Raw genomic sequence first — 16,172 nt, forward strand, 5'->3', positions numbered from 1 at the left:
CCCTTTCAGTCATCCTCCTCAGCCATCCTCCTCAGTCCTCCTCAGTCCTCCTCCTCAGTCCTCCTCCTCCTGGGTCCTCCTCCTCCTCTTCATCCTCCTCCTCTTCCTCCTTGGTCCTCAGTCCTCCTCCTCCTGGGTCCTCCTCCTCATCCTTCTCATCAGTCCTCCTCCTCCCCAGTCCTCTCCCAGTCCCCCTCCTTCTCCTCCTCCTATTCAGTCCTCCTCCTCCTCCTCCTCCTCAATTCTCCTCAGTCCTCCTTCTCATTTCTCCTAAGTCCTCCTCCTGAGTCCTCCTCCTGAGTCCTCCTCCTCTTCCTTCTGAGTCCTCCTCCTGAGTCCTCCTCCTCCTCCCTCTCAGTCATCCTCCTCAGTCATCCTCCTCAGCCATCCTCCCCAGCCATCCTCCTCAGTACTCCTCAGTCCTCCTCCTTCTCAGTCATCGTCAGTCCTCCTCCTCAGTCCTCCTCAGTCCTCCTCCTCCTCCTGGGTCCTCCTCCTCCTCCTCCTCCTGGGTCCTCCTGGGTCTTCCTGATCCTCCCCAGTCCTCTTCCTCCTACCCTCCTCAGTCCTCCTCCTACTCCTCCTCCTCGTCCTCAGTCCTCCTCAATCCTCATCAGTCCTCAACAGTTCTCCTCCTCCCCAGTCCTCCTCCTCCTCCTGGGTCCTCCTCCTCCTGGGTCCTCCTCCTCCTGGGTCCTCGTTCTCCTCCTCAGTCCTTCTCCTCCTCCTCCTCAGTCCTCTTCCTCCTCTTCCTCCTCCTCCTCCCTCTCAGTCATCCTCCTCAGCCATCCTCCTCAGCCATCCTCCTCAGTCCTCCTCCTTCTCAGTCCTCCAAAGTCCTCCTCCTGAGTCCTCCTCCTCTTCAGTCATCCTCCTCAGTTCTCCTCCTCCTCCTCCTAGGTCCTCCTTCTGGGTCTTCCTCCTCCTGGGTCTTCCTGATCCTTCACCTCCCTCTCAGTCATGCTCCTCAGTCATCCTCCTCAGTCATCCTCCTCAGCCATCCTCCTCAGCCATCCTTCTCAGCCATCCTCCTCAGTACTCTTCAGTACTCTCAGTACCCTTCAGTCCTCAAAATGTTTGTCCGCTTATGTCCACCAATGTCCGCTAATGTCCACCAATGTCCATCCAAGTCCGCCAATGTCCGTCCGGGTCCGCCAATGTCCGTCCGAGTCCGCCAATGTCCGTCCGAGTCCGCCAATGTCCGTCCGAGTCCGCCAATGTCCGTCCGTGTCCGCCAATGTCCCAAAAAACACGTCCGTTGTCTCATAGAATCCAAAAAGGACAGGACATAGGCGGACATAGACGGACATACGCGTGTTTAGCGTCATAGTGTTATTCAGTTATTCAGTTATACTATTTTATGTGGCTATGTTCGATGAACTATGAAAGTTTGTATAGCTTGTGACCTCAAATTCAGTTGAAGCTGTAGCTCGGCAACTATTCTTAAAGTTCTTTAAACAACAACATAATCTCATCTTATTCAATGACAATGGACTAATTGTTCACATCACGAACGAACAACGAACAATGGACATGTTTAACATGCATGCTGGTATTCTCAGCAAGTACAGTGTCCCAATATGTATCCCATCACAACGTTGAGATCATGCATTTAGAACTTTTCTTTTACAGAATGGTGACCTGATGATAGATACACAGGTAGGCGCGCTTCGAACATTTTAGACGTGTTACAGTAAAATGTGCAAGTGATTCTAGAGTGACCTAGCTATTTTAAAAACCTGCTATATAATTTGCGCCAAATGTACTGTTGGATTGTAAATTGCATGAGATCCCGTGGTTTTCAAGTGGTTTGACTAAATATTAAAATTATGATAATATATTAATTTGATCTGCTCCTGATGACCGTCTACTTTCGACGTTAGTGGAACAGTTAACCACCTCCATTCTTCCGGGCCAGACAATCCAAAGCTAATTACCCAAATTAGCTCGATTGACCATCTTCTGTTCATTTTCAACCGATCCTCATATCTTTATTTATAGATTATGCCTTTAAAATGCTCCTTACAATCTACATTATGCAGAAAATGTTTGTAAATTGTGAAGCATTTCATCAATGTATTATCACATATATTTTTCAGGAGGGTGAGAACGATCTACCTCAATCATTCATTCACGACATTTCAAACTCCAACACGGTACGTCACTCAAGTATTTTACTTAAAGCTTTCCCGACTACTTCACCATTTATCCCCTCAAAGCATTAAATTTGCTGCATCACGACTTTGCATCCTTCGCTTTACTGTGATCAAGCAGGGGCTTTCACTTAATACTTCAGATGTTCATGCCATGACAGTTCATGGTAATTTACTGAGATGCCATTACAAATTAGGTGGAGTTTTGTCAAGTTTTATAAAGTTGCTTGCACATTTGTTAACCTAATAAATGCAATGCCAATTATAACTAACTGTCGAAAAGATAATTGAGCTATAAACAAAACTAAGGGATGATGTCGTCACTTCGAACACCAAAATTCTAATCATAGAATTTCCAGGAAACTGAAAATACGTGCACCAGAAATACAACCATCATTACAGTTCTAGTTAGTATCATTCGCACATAATATTGTGATCCCAATGTGGCCTCACGGTCTGCCCATCTTGTACCATGATCTGATGCACACTACAAACACACAACCTTGTCATCTCAACTTACTCTGTCAGCACATGTTAATCATGTTGTGATGTTTGTATCTTGTATTATAAAATTGTGGACTGTGTTCTCAACTGATGATGTTATATTCTGTAATCAGCGCCAGATGAAATGTATGCACTTATAATGTGCATAATTCCAGAGAAATGAGATGTAGTGTTTTGACTCAACAACAGCTCGGTTTGGTAAAGCGTTTTTGTTATTGTAATATTTGACAATATTTTCATACGAAAAATGCTTCAAATATGTTAAAATAAGCGGATTAATGGCTTTGCTGCTCGGCAGTTCTAATTTTAAGTTGTTAGTCGTCGTACACAATCTGCTCCGTCCTTTGAACCAATAGTTTCACAAAATCTGAACGGCGAGGTAGCCTGTGATTAGTCACCCACGCACGTTATAACTATAAGATCTTGGCATTGCTCATACTCTCATAGATATGTGAATTGCGTGACGACATAATGTGTAGCTGCAGGAGCCTTCTTTTACTTGTCAAACAATCTCAATATATAATAGCGTCTAGGGACATGTCTTTGATGATTCAATATGTACGAGATTAATTTTGAATGTTAATCGATCTCGAGTATTCAACAAAAGAATAAAGGATCCTGGAGCGAGGAAATAATTAGTCGCTATAAGGGGAAGTTTCAGACACAGCTAAAATGTTAGTTAAATAGTTCTGCGAGTTTCGATAATTCGATATGGATCTGACACGGTTCTTTGCAGGAGGCGGAGCAAGTGGTCAGTAAAATATCCCGATAATCCAACTTAGTCTTGAACAGTGGACTTTTCTTTTACGCATATAATAAATATAATATAATGTTATAATATACAGCTATAATATACTGCTACAGTATGTATTGATGTTAGAATATGCGGTGGCTATTATTATACTCCAGATTGCAGCAATATTCGCTGTTCAGTGTCAGGTCTGTAAGCTTATAAAATTATAGGTATAGCGTCAACAATTACTGCAACCAATAGCGTCGTAGGACTAAATAATTTGATGTTGGAAGTTTTGCGGAAACCGAGGTCTCGTGTTAACCGGAAGACCTGTAAAATTTAACGTCCTAAATTATGCAAAATTGGGCCTATAATCGTCAAAATGACCTCGTGTTAGCTTTCGTAATTGAGCTGGATTCCTGACTCAGGTGTACATGAGGTCTTCCTCTATACAGAACTCGGACAACTTTTATCTATTTCCTCTATACAGGGCTTGTAAATATCACAAAAAACTCTGTTTCTAAATTTTTAGAATTTCACAGTTAAAAAGGAACACCGATGGAGAAAGCTTTGCCCGTATTGCGTGTATGTATGGGTGTACGGGAGGAGAAATGTGCCAGCACAATATTCAAGAAATTCTAGTTGAAGAAGGCGATGATATTAGCATGACATCAAGTGACAAGGAGTCATTGAAGAGTCTCTCAGCGGTGAGTTACAAATTTAGAGAAAGTTAAGTTCCTACCAAGTGTCCATGACAAACTAGCCATGATAGTAAAGTTGGAGAATAGTTAACATTAAGAATAAGGCTTCTTCTGTTAACGGAAGATCTTAAAGTCTGTGGTGGATTAATTATGTAATCCTTTCGGAGCTCTTTTAGAAATATCTCTAAAGGACCGGATCAATTAGCGAAAGTTAATCATAGTTTTATTTTCGTGACCAATATATTAGCAGCATCGCAATCTTCATTATACAATGAATGAATTATAATTAATTGAGGTCTTCACGGAACGCAGAGAACTGCTCTTGGGCAATAAAACATACGCTTCGTCAGTGATTCATTAATCATAATATTGACCTTATCGAATTTGATCCGCGTTCACGTGTTGCAAAATGCAAATGTATTCCAGGATTTGATGATTGATCGATGCAAACCTTCTGACCAAGACAAAAAGAATCTCCAGATTATTCAAACTCGATGGGTGTCTGCTGTTGCTAAAGCTCGTATAAAGAAAGAAAATCTCCGCGAGAAGGAGCGCGAGAAGATAAAGCGGGGAATGTCTGTTAGGCCTGTATGGTATTAAATATGAAACATGTTCAGTGTTGATTAAGTGTCCGTAAATCGTAGTTCTTGTAGATCAATGAGTAAAATTTATGTGGTCTTCCTTAACTCTGAAGTCAAAATAAATAATTCTTTCTTGACCTTGTACTCTGTTGTGTCCTTACTTTCTGTTATTTTTTATGTATAAGTTTAACAGCATAATATTATGCAAAATATGTATTAGTGTTTTTTTCTGTGGCAATGTATTGCACCAGGAAATCATCTCATACAATCTATGTTATATCAATTGAGGAGGCAGCTTTCTCGAACTAGGGCCAAGGGTTAATTTTAATCTTCAAAAGCTGATACTCGGCAAACTGTTGATTTTGATAAAACGAAAAGCACCACACGAGTTCCCATTCCCTCTATCAGGGATAATGGCAAATCAAAAATCATCTTCAACCTTTCAACCTCACCTTGCCGAAGACCCCTGGCTACTCAATTGAATATGAACATTGAGTGACTGAGTAGTACTACCGCATTTCAATTTTCATGGTATCACACTCCTTTTTTAGCCCTGAAAATTTACAGTTGAACCTTAATCAAGTTCTTATAAAATATCAATCATCAGGCTGCAAGTACACAAAATTCTTTGGCTCGGTTTAAATGAGGATGGTTATGAGATCGGCATTGTTTAGACCGTATAATGTAATATCGTCTCTAGTTGAGACGTCAGGCAGCTCCTGGCACGTGAGCACCTACACCGTACTGCTCTCATGTAACTGTGGCGGTCTGTCAGGCTCGAATAGTGGGAGACAAGCTTTTTCTTCCGCTCGAGTATGAGAAAATTTGTCTGTCTGTCTGTTAGATTGACAATGCAATACAACTGAATTTCTAACTCTCAATACTGGATCGTACCTGGTCAATTGCAATAGAAATAACAATATGTCTTTGTGAATGACCAATTGTTTGACTGGACGATGTTTACTACTTTCAATTATTATTCGTGTTCATTATTGGTTATCTGCACACAATCTGGCCACATTCTACAGAATTCTGCTCCTTCCGGAAATTTCCTTATAGAATAAACCATGATCCTGAACACCGCATTATATATTCACACATTTTTTACAGAATTCTGCTTCTTTCGGAAATTTCCTTATGGAAAAGACCGTCTTGAACAGCGCATTATAATGCATTAAATATTCACACATTTTTAATCTATCCCTATTTATACCCTTTCTTAAATCAAGATCCGCAACTTGCTTGTCATGACCGCAACTGTTTAATGATTTCTGTTTAAATTCCTGAAAAGGTCTCGGGCCGTTTTGCATGCCGTTGCCAGGAATTAATATGCTTTAAATATACTTTCTATATGTATGCAATAATGAATTAATATGCACAGTGCAATCGATTCGATATTGCATGTCAGTAAGAATCTGCCATATTTTCTGACGAACTTTCAATGTAAGTTTCAGTCAACAAAACGTAGTTTTGTTAAACAGTTTTCTGTAACAAATCGGAAGATAGAAGAATAATAATAATTAAATGCTCAGGAACTGTACTTCAGGTGAAGACTGAAGATCCACTATTTGTGGGGTTAAAATAGTATGAGAGTGATAATTACCAGTGGGACGTAGTAAATTTTCTATCGCTCTAGCTCTAGGTTCTGGGATGACCAGTATGTTTAACGAGCAGCTAGATCTATCGGCTGCCGCTGTTTCTTTAGTCTATAAGTCTATGCTTTCGGGTTGTCCTACAAAACTCGGAAAATAACACTGTAAAATATAAAACCAGACGCCCTATAACTAACAGTGCAGTAAGTGCTAAAATGTTTCTTCGCTAACATATACCGTCATCACGTTTCTACGATAGTTCTTCGGCCTTTTTTACAAAGCAATTAAAACTCTCAAGGCAGCTTTAGGAAGCTATAATCTATTACAGTGTAAGACTGTAAGAGTGTACATTCTAAATCCAAGGTTCTTAATATGATTATTGTACGGATCCTACATCAACATGACGTTCATTTGTCATTTTATGCTTTCCTTCCGCACGACAGTGTAGATTCATCCCATGTGTTTGTTCCCAATTCCCATGTATGGCTTTGTGGAACCTCTTTACGTTTAAAGATGTTGTTAGCGGCTGTGTTTAACTTTGTCACAATTCCTGGCTTAGCTACACACTAAACGTCATAATCCCTGACAAATAGAGTGGAAAACCAGCAATTAGCCTCAAATAGATTTTAGTATGACGCAAATCGCATGTACACGTTGGCTGGCATGGTTAAGTCCTCTAACCTGTAAACTGAAGCTCCAAAAGATTCAACGACCATATATCGATTTATCATATTTTGGTAGCTTGAATCCAATTATTTTTTTAGCAGTTCGCTCTTCAATTATCATTCTTACATATAAATTGTAAACATTATCATTCTCATATTATGCCATGTCAAAATATCCGCTATTATGATGATTTAAGAAAGCATACGTACGGTAAATTGTCCGCAACTCGCAACCCACGTGATTCTTAGGTTCTACAGAAGCAACCTAAAAAGTTCGCCCACTAATTTGATATTACTTTTAAAGATCTCGAATAGTTATTGATCTACGAAACTTCTGTGTCATCGGCTATCTTCCAGGATTATGAATTGGCAGATCACTCGGCACTTTATAGATCAACAAAAGAGTGTGTCACTTTTCACGTCAATAAAGGATTGATCTAGAATCCAGGCCACCCCGAAGATTAATAATTTCAAATGGTTCCTCTAAAAGTCATTTTGATCATGAAATGAAATGATCATTGATCAGCCATGATTTATTTAATTGATTCTAATGAAGTTATTGATATCATTAATCATTTAGAGGGAGAGTAATGACGATCTCTGTAAAAATGTAAGTGGAAATGTCTACTGTCATTGATATTTGATTAATCGGTTGATTTATGTACTTAGTGAGTTAATGGATTCTGGGGTATTTGATCTAATTCTATATGATCACGATTGGGTCTATGTATTCTATCGGGTTGGATTTACAGGGTTGATGACGTATAAATCGCTCTTATTCGTATTTTCTTCGGGAAAACTCACTTTTTAAACGTTATTATGTTTTATTTTCGCTGATCAAAAAGCGGCCGGGAGGTTTCCCATATCTGTTGCTCATCATCAGCATCTGACTCGCCTGACTAACGCACTAAGATCAACGTTGTTTGATGGATAGAGGTTAATTTTGCGTTTTTTTTCTCTTTGATTTGTCAAAATATGTCGATTCCCAAGATGCACCCTCACAGAGAATCACTCAAAGTGTTCATGATTGTTCAAATTTGGTTGACATGGATGGTTGCAGAATGTCTCCCAAATTCAAATTTAACTGTTTTTTTCATGACTGGCTGTTGATATATTGCTTTGCAATTATATTGGCGCAACAAATTAACAGGAAGAAGAGAAACGGTCGGAATGATGCAACATAAAATATCACGAAAGTTGACATTTCTTTATAGGCCAGGTTGAAATGACAGAAACTATTGCTGGGGTCATGCTGATCCCCGACACATAATCAGCTATTTTTGATGACATCATTAAATAACTTATACCAAGGATAGCTGTTCAACAAGATCTGCTCTCTTAAACTTTGTTGAAATACAATCAGTTTTAAAATTATATATGTAGTGTTTTGGTATTTGCTTGGAAGTGTCAGTAGTGTACTCTACCTTCCTCACAGGAGGACTCTAACAAGATAGCCTGTAGCGTTGTCTTGATAAAACCATGCAAGTCCATACAGGTATTATGCTCGCTGAATGTCCTTGTTTTACTACTCGGCCTTCATGTGCAATTTACCGTGTGTAGGAACCTTATATCAGCATTATAACAGAACTCTAATAATAGCATGTTATACATGCCTGATTCCATTGAAAAAATTAAGATTTTACTAATAAAGGCTGGCCTTATTTTTTGTTGATCGTCAACGTAAAATGTGTTTGCAGTGTGTCTTAAATAAATCTCGTAATTACTTTACCCGTTAAGTGTGGTTTGCATGGAAATAAAGAGGCAAATTTTGGTATATCTGATTTGTTTTTCATCTAAAAGAGTATTATATCAGATCATAGTAAAATGATGGGCCAAACAATAATCTTGTAGCTGGTGTAGTCAAGCGAAAACTTGCACAAGATATTTTCGTGCCTTTTCCGGCCTAAGGAATCTCCAGTTCGGAAAACCTTGACTGTTGAGTGTTACATGTCTTTGTTCAAGCCGACACTGTATTCAATTATTTAATTATGGGCTTCCTGTTATCATTATGGATTTGTAAAGGCATATAACATTCAACACAAATGTTCATACTTAATGTTCCATAGTTCTGTAACAAACATCCTATAAATAGCGCGACAAATCCCACCATACTCACGCTGGCTGAATAACAAGATGCATTCGGTTTTGCGGCTGCTTTGAATATTTCGCAACATATAGGATTATCTATATCGGTCCCTTGTGAACTCTATAAAGATGCTTTGACGTTGCAGATGAAGAACTTGCAAATTTGGTGGTCAAATTGAAATACCTGTATATTTTTATTAGCTTAAACAAAACAAATAACTAAATTCAAGACCAGATAATAGAGCTTTAAATAATAGCGAATACTAAACATTTACAAGATTATAAATCGCTGCTTGTTGCAACCGAATGTAGCCATAAAAGTGCAGCATTCTCAATTTCATACTCATAAATAATATTTACACTAGACATTAACATATAAATTCTTACCGGGTTTTTGTATTTTAACATTTTTATTGAAACATTAGAAAGCATTTAATATTTATGTCGCATATAATACTCTTAACTCGGAATGATCGACGGGAAACCAATTGCAATTATCAGCATATATAACATATTACATTAAATCAGCTCGTAGTCGTTCTATACTGAATGATCGTATCGGAAATTTCCTATCCTGATCATTTCATAGGATCTGACTAGAGGGTTCCACCACAATTTTATCATATTATATCTACGTCCTTACAAGGTCCCTTTGCATTTAGTGTCTCCTTTTTTGCCATCTGTATGAGTATCTGGTCCGTAAACCTTTTTGAGTTGATGAAAGCCCTGGCAGTCCTGTAAAACTTTCCCCTACTCTGACGGTGGCGGTACCGGTACCGGGGATATTGAGTTTTCTTCTGATTGAGTCGATACTCTGGCCTGCGGACGATATAGATGATTGGGTTGATTATTGGTTGAAGGTAGAACAGCAGCTTTGCCATGCAGGATATCATGGCGACTTTATCAGCGGTCAGCTGAACGCCTAGAGTGTTAGTAAGAAATACCGCTGGAATAGATACTGTGGTGATCATGTAGACCGTTACCAACAGGATCAGTTCATACCCAGCATTGTTGACATATCGTCGTCTTTCTTTTACCAAACCTGTGATCTTGATTTTTATCAGCTCCACGACAACCATGGCATTGATAACAAATATAACGAATCCTCCAATAATATGGAGTATGGGTAACGTCATTTTGTCTCCAAGATCTTCTGTTACGAACCCCCTTGTACCTCCGATGACGTAGCTAACGAAGCATTGCTTGTAAAGCAAGCTGAATCTGGCGTCCCAGAAGAAATTGGAAATCCCTACGAAGGACACCAAGAAAATGTACTTAGCACTCAAGGCGATGTAGATGTGCTTGCAGGTAATGTACGAACGGTACATCCGTGGGTACATGACAATCAGCACGCGTGTCGTACTGAGGATAAGGATGCTAATTGTTGAGCCCCACGGAAAGAGATGGAGGGCGGATGAGAAGAATCGACATAGCCACGGGTTCTGCAGAAAGAGCTGAGGTTTCAAGTAGGAGATAACAACCAACGGTTCCACCAGCAGAGCCGTACCACAGTCGTCTATTGCCAGCGAGAAGAGCTGAAGGTTACTGGGCGAGTTGTAGAGTTTGAACCTCATAAAGGTATTGATCACTAGGATGTTCATGATGAGGCCTACCACACAAAGCATGGTGAAAAGTCCCATACTAAGGACCTCTATTCTTGTATAAGTCATAATTTCTGAGGTGTTCGTTTTGGACCCCAGAACGATTGAGGACGACTCTCGATTTAGCCGTATGCCTCCGAAATCTGTCATCTAAAAGAGTGTATGAGTTGTTAAACGAAAACATTCTGAAAAGATCATACAACAGCTCTTTAAGTTGGTGAAATAAGATACTGGCAATGATAAGAAAGTATGCTAGAAATTCAAAGCTAGACGTAGTTACATGCACAGGTCAGTACAGGACGTTCGCGTACATAGCAATCAAATCATCACGCCCCCCATACAGTTCAACATGCCTTTGACTCTTCTAATCAATATCATTCTAGAGGACCTGATCCGCATCGATTTATATGATTCTGATTATAGGGGACCGGAGGTACTGATACTATACTTGGACAGTGGACACATGGTAGCAGATTGCTTATCTATGTACCAAGATCATACATTGTGACAAGTCTCCGGTGAGCGGTGGTTTGGTCATCTCCAAATCATTGCACACCCATGAAATGCATAATATGTTTTCGATCAGAGTAATCATGGTCGGTTAAACGTTATCGCGGTCTTCTTGATATCTGACGATGCAGTTATTGGATTGGATTTTCAGAGCCACCGACTTAGCGATGACAAGATCTCAAGCTTAGCGCCCGAAGGCGGTGGTCTGCACTGTCAGATAATCAAGTTTATACTGCTGATCGTGTTATCATGCCAACTAATATAAATACTGACTCTAAATTCAGAGCTGTAGATCCAGAAAAATTAGACCAATTATTAGATATAATTGACCGTTACATAGTATTTTGTTTTAAGCTTTATTTCTCTCCATGTATTTTATCATCATGAGAAGAACTGTTGATAACTAACTATAAGCGTTCTCACTCAAAATTAGTCGCTCAGCTGTGTTGAATATGTGTGAAGCATGGCCCAAATGATGTGTTCTTCGAGTGTGTATCTGGCCGGTGAAACCTCGAAAGAAAATGTTAAAAAATAAAAATAGACGCTAATAAATCAACACTTATTTTGTTCAGGAAGAAGCGGAAGAAAAGGCAGAAGATGATGCAGAAAGTGAAGAAGAAGAAAAGGAAGAGCCCTTAGATCTGTCTTGGCCAGACTCGTGTCGTGCCAGACTCTTTTACATCGTTCTTGCTCCAATCCTTTTCCCACTGGCATTTTCAACTCCAGATGTTAGGAGAGCTGTAAGTATCAATACTCTACGTTTGCATGTAAATTTTTTTAAAACAAAACTGTTTTTTGGTGGTACGTACTAATATATAAGATACGGCGGAAAATTCATAAGATACAAATTTGGGTGCACAATATATTATAAACATAACCAGGGGATCATCGAAAATTTACCAAATTGAATCGCATGAAAATATCACGTTACTTATGGCAAGTCGAATGAATTTTATTCTTGGATTGTGTCATTTCGATTCCCAAATTTAACTAAATTTCGAATGGTGATATTTTTTCAATTCACATGCCACAACTCACACGGTGACAGCACATTAAGATCTTGCTTGAACGTAAAGTTAATTTTGTCAACCCATGACATCATGACCATGATATACTAAAATAGATACGTGTAGCGTGAAAGAAATGAGACTCGCGATCGCCTAATTAAGTTTTGTGTCAATTTTTAGCCACACTAAACAGCCATATAACTCACTGTAAATGTCGCATTAAGAATATTTGTTGGTATCTAGCCCGATCGGAGTATGACGATTCTTGACTGTGTACACTGTACAATCTTGAATCTTGATGTACCCCAGAGATATGACATTTGACTCTCTGCACATCCCAGCTTTTGGCAGGCGGCCGATTAAAAGGAAATAGAAATTTGGGGAACGGAATAAAATGAATCGGAAAAATAAGATAATTTTTAAATTCGTATGTGACTAGCTTTCCTAGACAGAGAGAGAAAGAGAGAGAGAGAGAGAGAGAGAGAGAGAGAGAGAGAGAGAGAGAGAGAGAGAGAGAGAGAGAGAGAGAGAGAGAGAGAGAGAGAGAGAGAGAGAGAGAGAGAGAGAGAGAGAGAGAGAGAGAGAGAGAGAGAGAGAGAGAGAGAGAGAGAGAGAGAGAGAGAGAGAGAGAGAGAGAGAGAGAGAGAGAGAGAGAGAGAGAGAGAGAGAGAGAGAGAGAGAGAGAGAGAGAGAGAGAGAGAGAGAGAGAGGGAGAGAGAGAGAGAGAGAGAGAGAGAGAGAGAGAGAGAGAGAGAGAGAGAGAGAGAAAGCTCTCCTTAATAATTTTAAATAACTTGCTATCTTCACAACCCTGGTGTCGTGAGCCAGACTTTTTTTAAACTGCTAAAAATACATGTCAACAAGTTGGTGAAACACTTATATAACCTTTATCGGTAAACTAAATGGTAAACGGAGTGGGTTAGACTTAAAGCATTTCTCTTAGACCAGATAATTTAAAGCTTCTTGTAGTATTCGTTAGTGTTATGAAGCTACCAGCTATTTATTTGGTCTAAAAACCTAAAAAACATTGCAGTGACCTTATACCAGACATCGCATGGCAAGGGTTTCCCAAAAAAACCAAATTTGTCATTAAACAACTTTCTGCTTTGCAAGTCATGTGCTGCGATGCTATCAACATTTTGTTAAAAATTCCAGGGTTTAACTTTATCAGAAACCCTTTCATCCGAAACACCAATTTTTCTTTAAGAGCAGGGACAACATATGTAACTGGTTAGATAGGATTATCCATTGCATTATAATCTGAAATAAACTCTAGCTGCATAAAGATGATGTGGTAGCCATGTTATCAGGAGGGCTCGGTAACCAAAATCCTAATTAACTAGCAAAGATAAAGATAACAATTATTATTATTATAACAATTATTATATCAGCTTATAGATACATGTTGACCTTTAATAAATATTTTTGTAAAAACCGCAATGTACAGTAGTTGATCCTAAGTTCAACCTTGACATAAGAGAAAGAAAAGATTTCATCAAGCTTGGCTATTGGTTAAAAACCAAAACGTACACTGCACATGGGCTAAATAAAATAATGATTATTATAATGTTTAGTGTCAATTTGTTTTAGACATCAGTCGGGCGAGGCCAAGAGAAACCTTTGTCTTGACTTTCTTAAGCCAAAAATCTTGAAGGAAAGCAAATTTGATTAGAAAAACCACCAGATAGTTCACTGAGTCCACATTCTTGCCAATAATATGTCCCGCATCAAGAAGACGCCACCAAAATAATCAAATTAATCTGAGTTTTCTCTCAGCAGTGGTTAAACAACTTTATAATAATATGGAGATCATTTAGCCACTGACCTAATATCACGAGCTCTAGCGACTCTCTAATATCTTTTACCTGAGCTGTAAGATTACTGATATTATATGATGAAAATGTCTGACAGTTTTTGAAGGAAATCGATCGAAAGTTAACCACCAAGACCGGTGTGGGTATAATTACGAGTTATAAGTAAAATGCATGACGGGGCTGTCAGCGCTCAGGGTATCAAGGTGACAGCTTGCTTGATGGCTGTCTGGCTGGAGACAATTGGGATTCAGGAACTACGGGATTGCTTTTTTGGTAGAAGATGGAGTCAGAGATTAATATTATATTAGATTCCCCTCGCAATCGATGTATGATGCCGGCTCTCGTGTAATGTTATCCTGTGAAATTTATAAGGATAATTACCATTATTCGGTCTGGTATTCATCTTTCGTTCTAACAGTTGACAGTTAGTGATTGCAACCATGAACTTAATATGCCTTCCTAAACTATAAATAAATTAAAGTGAGTCAAGATAAGACAATTTTGACGTTAAATTGAAAATTCTATTTCCACACCGCTAAGCGAAGCCTCCGTGTGTGTAATGTGTACTCATAACCACTGGTGAATAGTATAGGCTTTCACATTGAAAAAGTTAAACTCCAGTTCAGGATGGAGGGGATTAGGACACCTCTAAATAAATATTATGCTTAAACCCTCTGTTACATTCTTGATAAATGTAATAGATTTGTAGTGCTGTAATTAGTTTAAAACTAACCACAGTTACAGTAGATATAGTAATAGCAAAACAGATAAAATGTCTTCACTCTTCAACAGAACATTGTTCCTAGATACTTCATTCTAATATATCGTGTAGGTACATAGTGCTCCAGATCGGCAGCGAAACAATAAGCGTGTGAGAATGTATGTGTGTGTTTGATTGTGTTATGACACAGGAAATAGGATTCCTGACTTCTCTCCTATTCTTATCATGTGTATTGTCTGTCAAAATTGTGTAAATCAGCGCTAGGATATGAAAGACATGTTATTGGTGATAAATACTTTTCTTTAGTATCTCCTCTCTGTATAATTTCATCGAATTAGGTGTGAATTTTATTTCTACATTCCGTGAGCAGGAATTTCTCACCCAAGATTTAATTCGTTTTTGAAATTTCGCGAACCGCCTAGGCCTATCGACATTCGACAAATAGTGCAAAAATTGACGGTAAAACTTTTCTTGTCAACTAATGTTAGATTTTAGTACTGCCAAAATGAACGTATCCTCAATATTCTGCTTCTCAATTTGTAAGCAGTAAATTCTAATGTAGGAATCAACATTATCATAGAAGTGTTGAAAGTAAACCCTTTTAATGCTTTCAACACAGCTATAATCTAAACCAGGTATTATTTGGCAAGCTAATAACCTGATGTTTCAGAAATGGAAGATGTTCTTCCCAGTGACCTTCATCATGTCCATCCTGTGGATCGCAGTATTCTCCTACCTCATGGTTTGGTGGACTGAGACACTCGGCCGAACTCTGGGCTTGGGAGAGAAACCAGAGGTTTGTCTACACTTCAAATAGTTTGTTAAACTCTTACTTTTTGTGTGTGTTCTTTACACAGTGAACACACAAGTCAAGTTCAAGTCATTACCTTCGAAGGTCTAAATTAGATTAGTCTCATGAAACTTAGATTTGAAACAAAAGAAAACAGATGCGATCGTGACGTCACAATTCTTGTGACCTTATATAGTGCAGAGAGTACAGAACATTCTATAGTTATTACAATGTATGTATAGTGTATACATCAATATCCTTGGAACACTCCGACTCATTGTAATATTTCTATGGTTAGGTTCGCAAATCAAGTTCCCTGATTATTTTTTCCATCCTAACATGCACTTTTCAGGAACATACAATTATTTTTATTTTGAGAACATTTTCAGGCAGTAGTGTGTAGAGTAAGATCTAGTACCAGATTTTATTTTTTAAACTTTCTGTGACTTTCTGTGACTTTCTGTCACAGTCGATAAAATACATTGACAGCATTTTCATTTTTAAGTTTTTAAATTAATCAAAATTCTGGCTGGACTAAAATTCTTCTGCCTGCCAAGTTTCAGGACGATCCTATCACAAATTTGGGAGGAGAAAAATTGCCCTTTTTGGGAAATTGCGGTTGAAATTCAAGCTTGCAATAGAATTACGAATACCCGCTGACCTTTTTAAAGAACCATAACTTTGGCCAGGATCAATATTTTTTGATGAGATAAAG

The 16,172-nt window shown here is 38.7% G+C and overlaps 2 protein-coding genes across 17 annotated transcripts in view; both read left to right on the forward strand.

Moving 5' to 3' along the window:
* LOC134815116 (sodium/potassium/calcium exchanger 1-like) overlaps positions 1 to 16,172 on the forward strand; it is a 31,199-nt gene that overhangs the window by 11,185 nt on the left and 3,842 nt on the right. For 4 of the 16 annotated variants that reach the window (XM_063823607.1, XM_063823596.1, XM_063823602.1 and 1 more), the window contains 3 exons: positions 7,510 to 7,539; positions 11,698 to 11,865; positions 15,338 to 15,463. In XM_063823607.1, coding sequence (XP_063679677.1) covers positions 7,510 to 7,539; positions 11,698 to 11,865; positions 15,338 to 15,463 — 324 coding nt within the window. Of the gene's footprint in view, positions 1 to 1,632; positions 1,660 to 2,099; positions 2,157 to 3,932; positions 4,098 to 4,517; positions 4,680 to 7,509; positions 7,540 to 8,364; positions 8,425 to 11,697; positions 11,866 to 15,337; positions 15,464 to 16,172 lie in introns of all 16 variants that reach the window. The other 12 variants (XM_063823599.1, XM_063823606.1, XM_063823604.1 and 9 more) reach the window with 7 other exon arrangements.
* The window catches only part of LOC134815115 (E3 ubiquitin-protein ligase LRSAM1-like), an 81,028-nt gene continuing 68,519 nt past the window's right edge, over positions 3,664 to 16,172 (forward strand). The window contains exon 1 of the mRNA XM_063823591.1: positions 3,664 to 3,675. The gene's annotated coding sequence lies outside the window, so the exon portion shown is untranslated. The remainder of the gene's footprint in view (positions 3,676 to 16,172) is intronic.

The sequence above is a fragment of the Bolinopsis microptera genome, chromosome 5 (assembly GCF_026151205.1).
Source record: "Bolinopsis microptera isolate Bmic1 chromosome 5, MBARI_Bmic_1.0, whole genome shotgun sequence".
In the NCBI taxonomy this organism is placed as follows: Eukaryota; Metazoa; Ctenophora; class Tentaculata; order Lobata; family Bolinopsidae; genus Bolinopsis; species Bolinopsis microptera.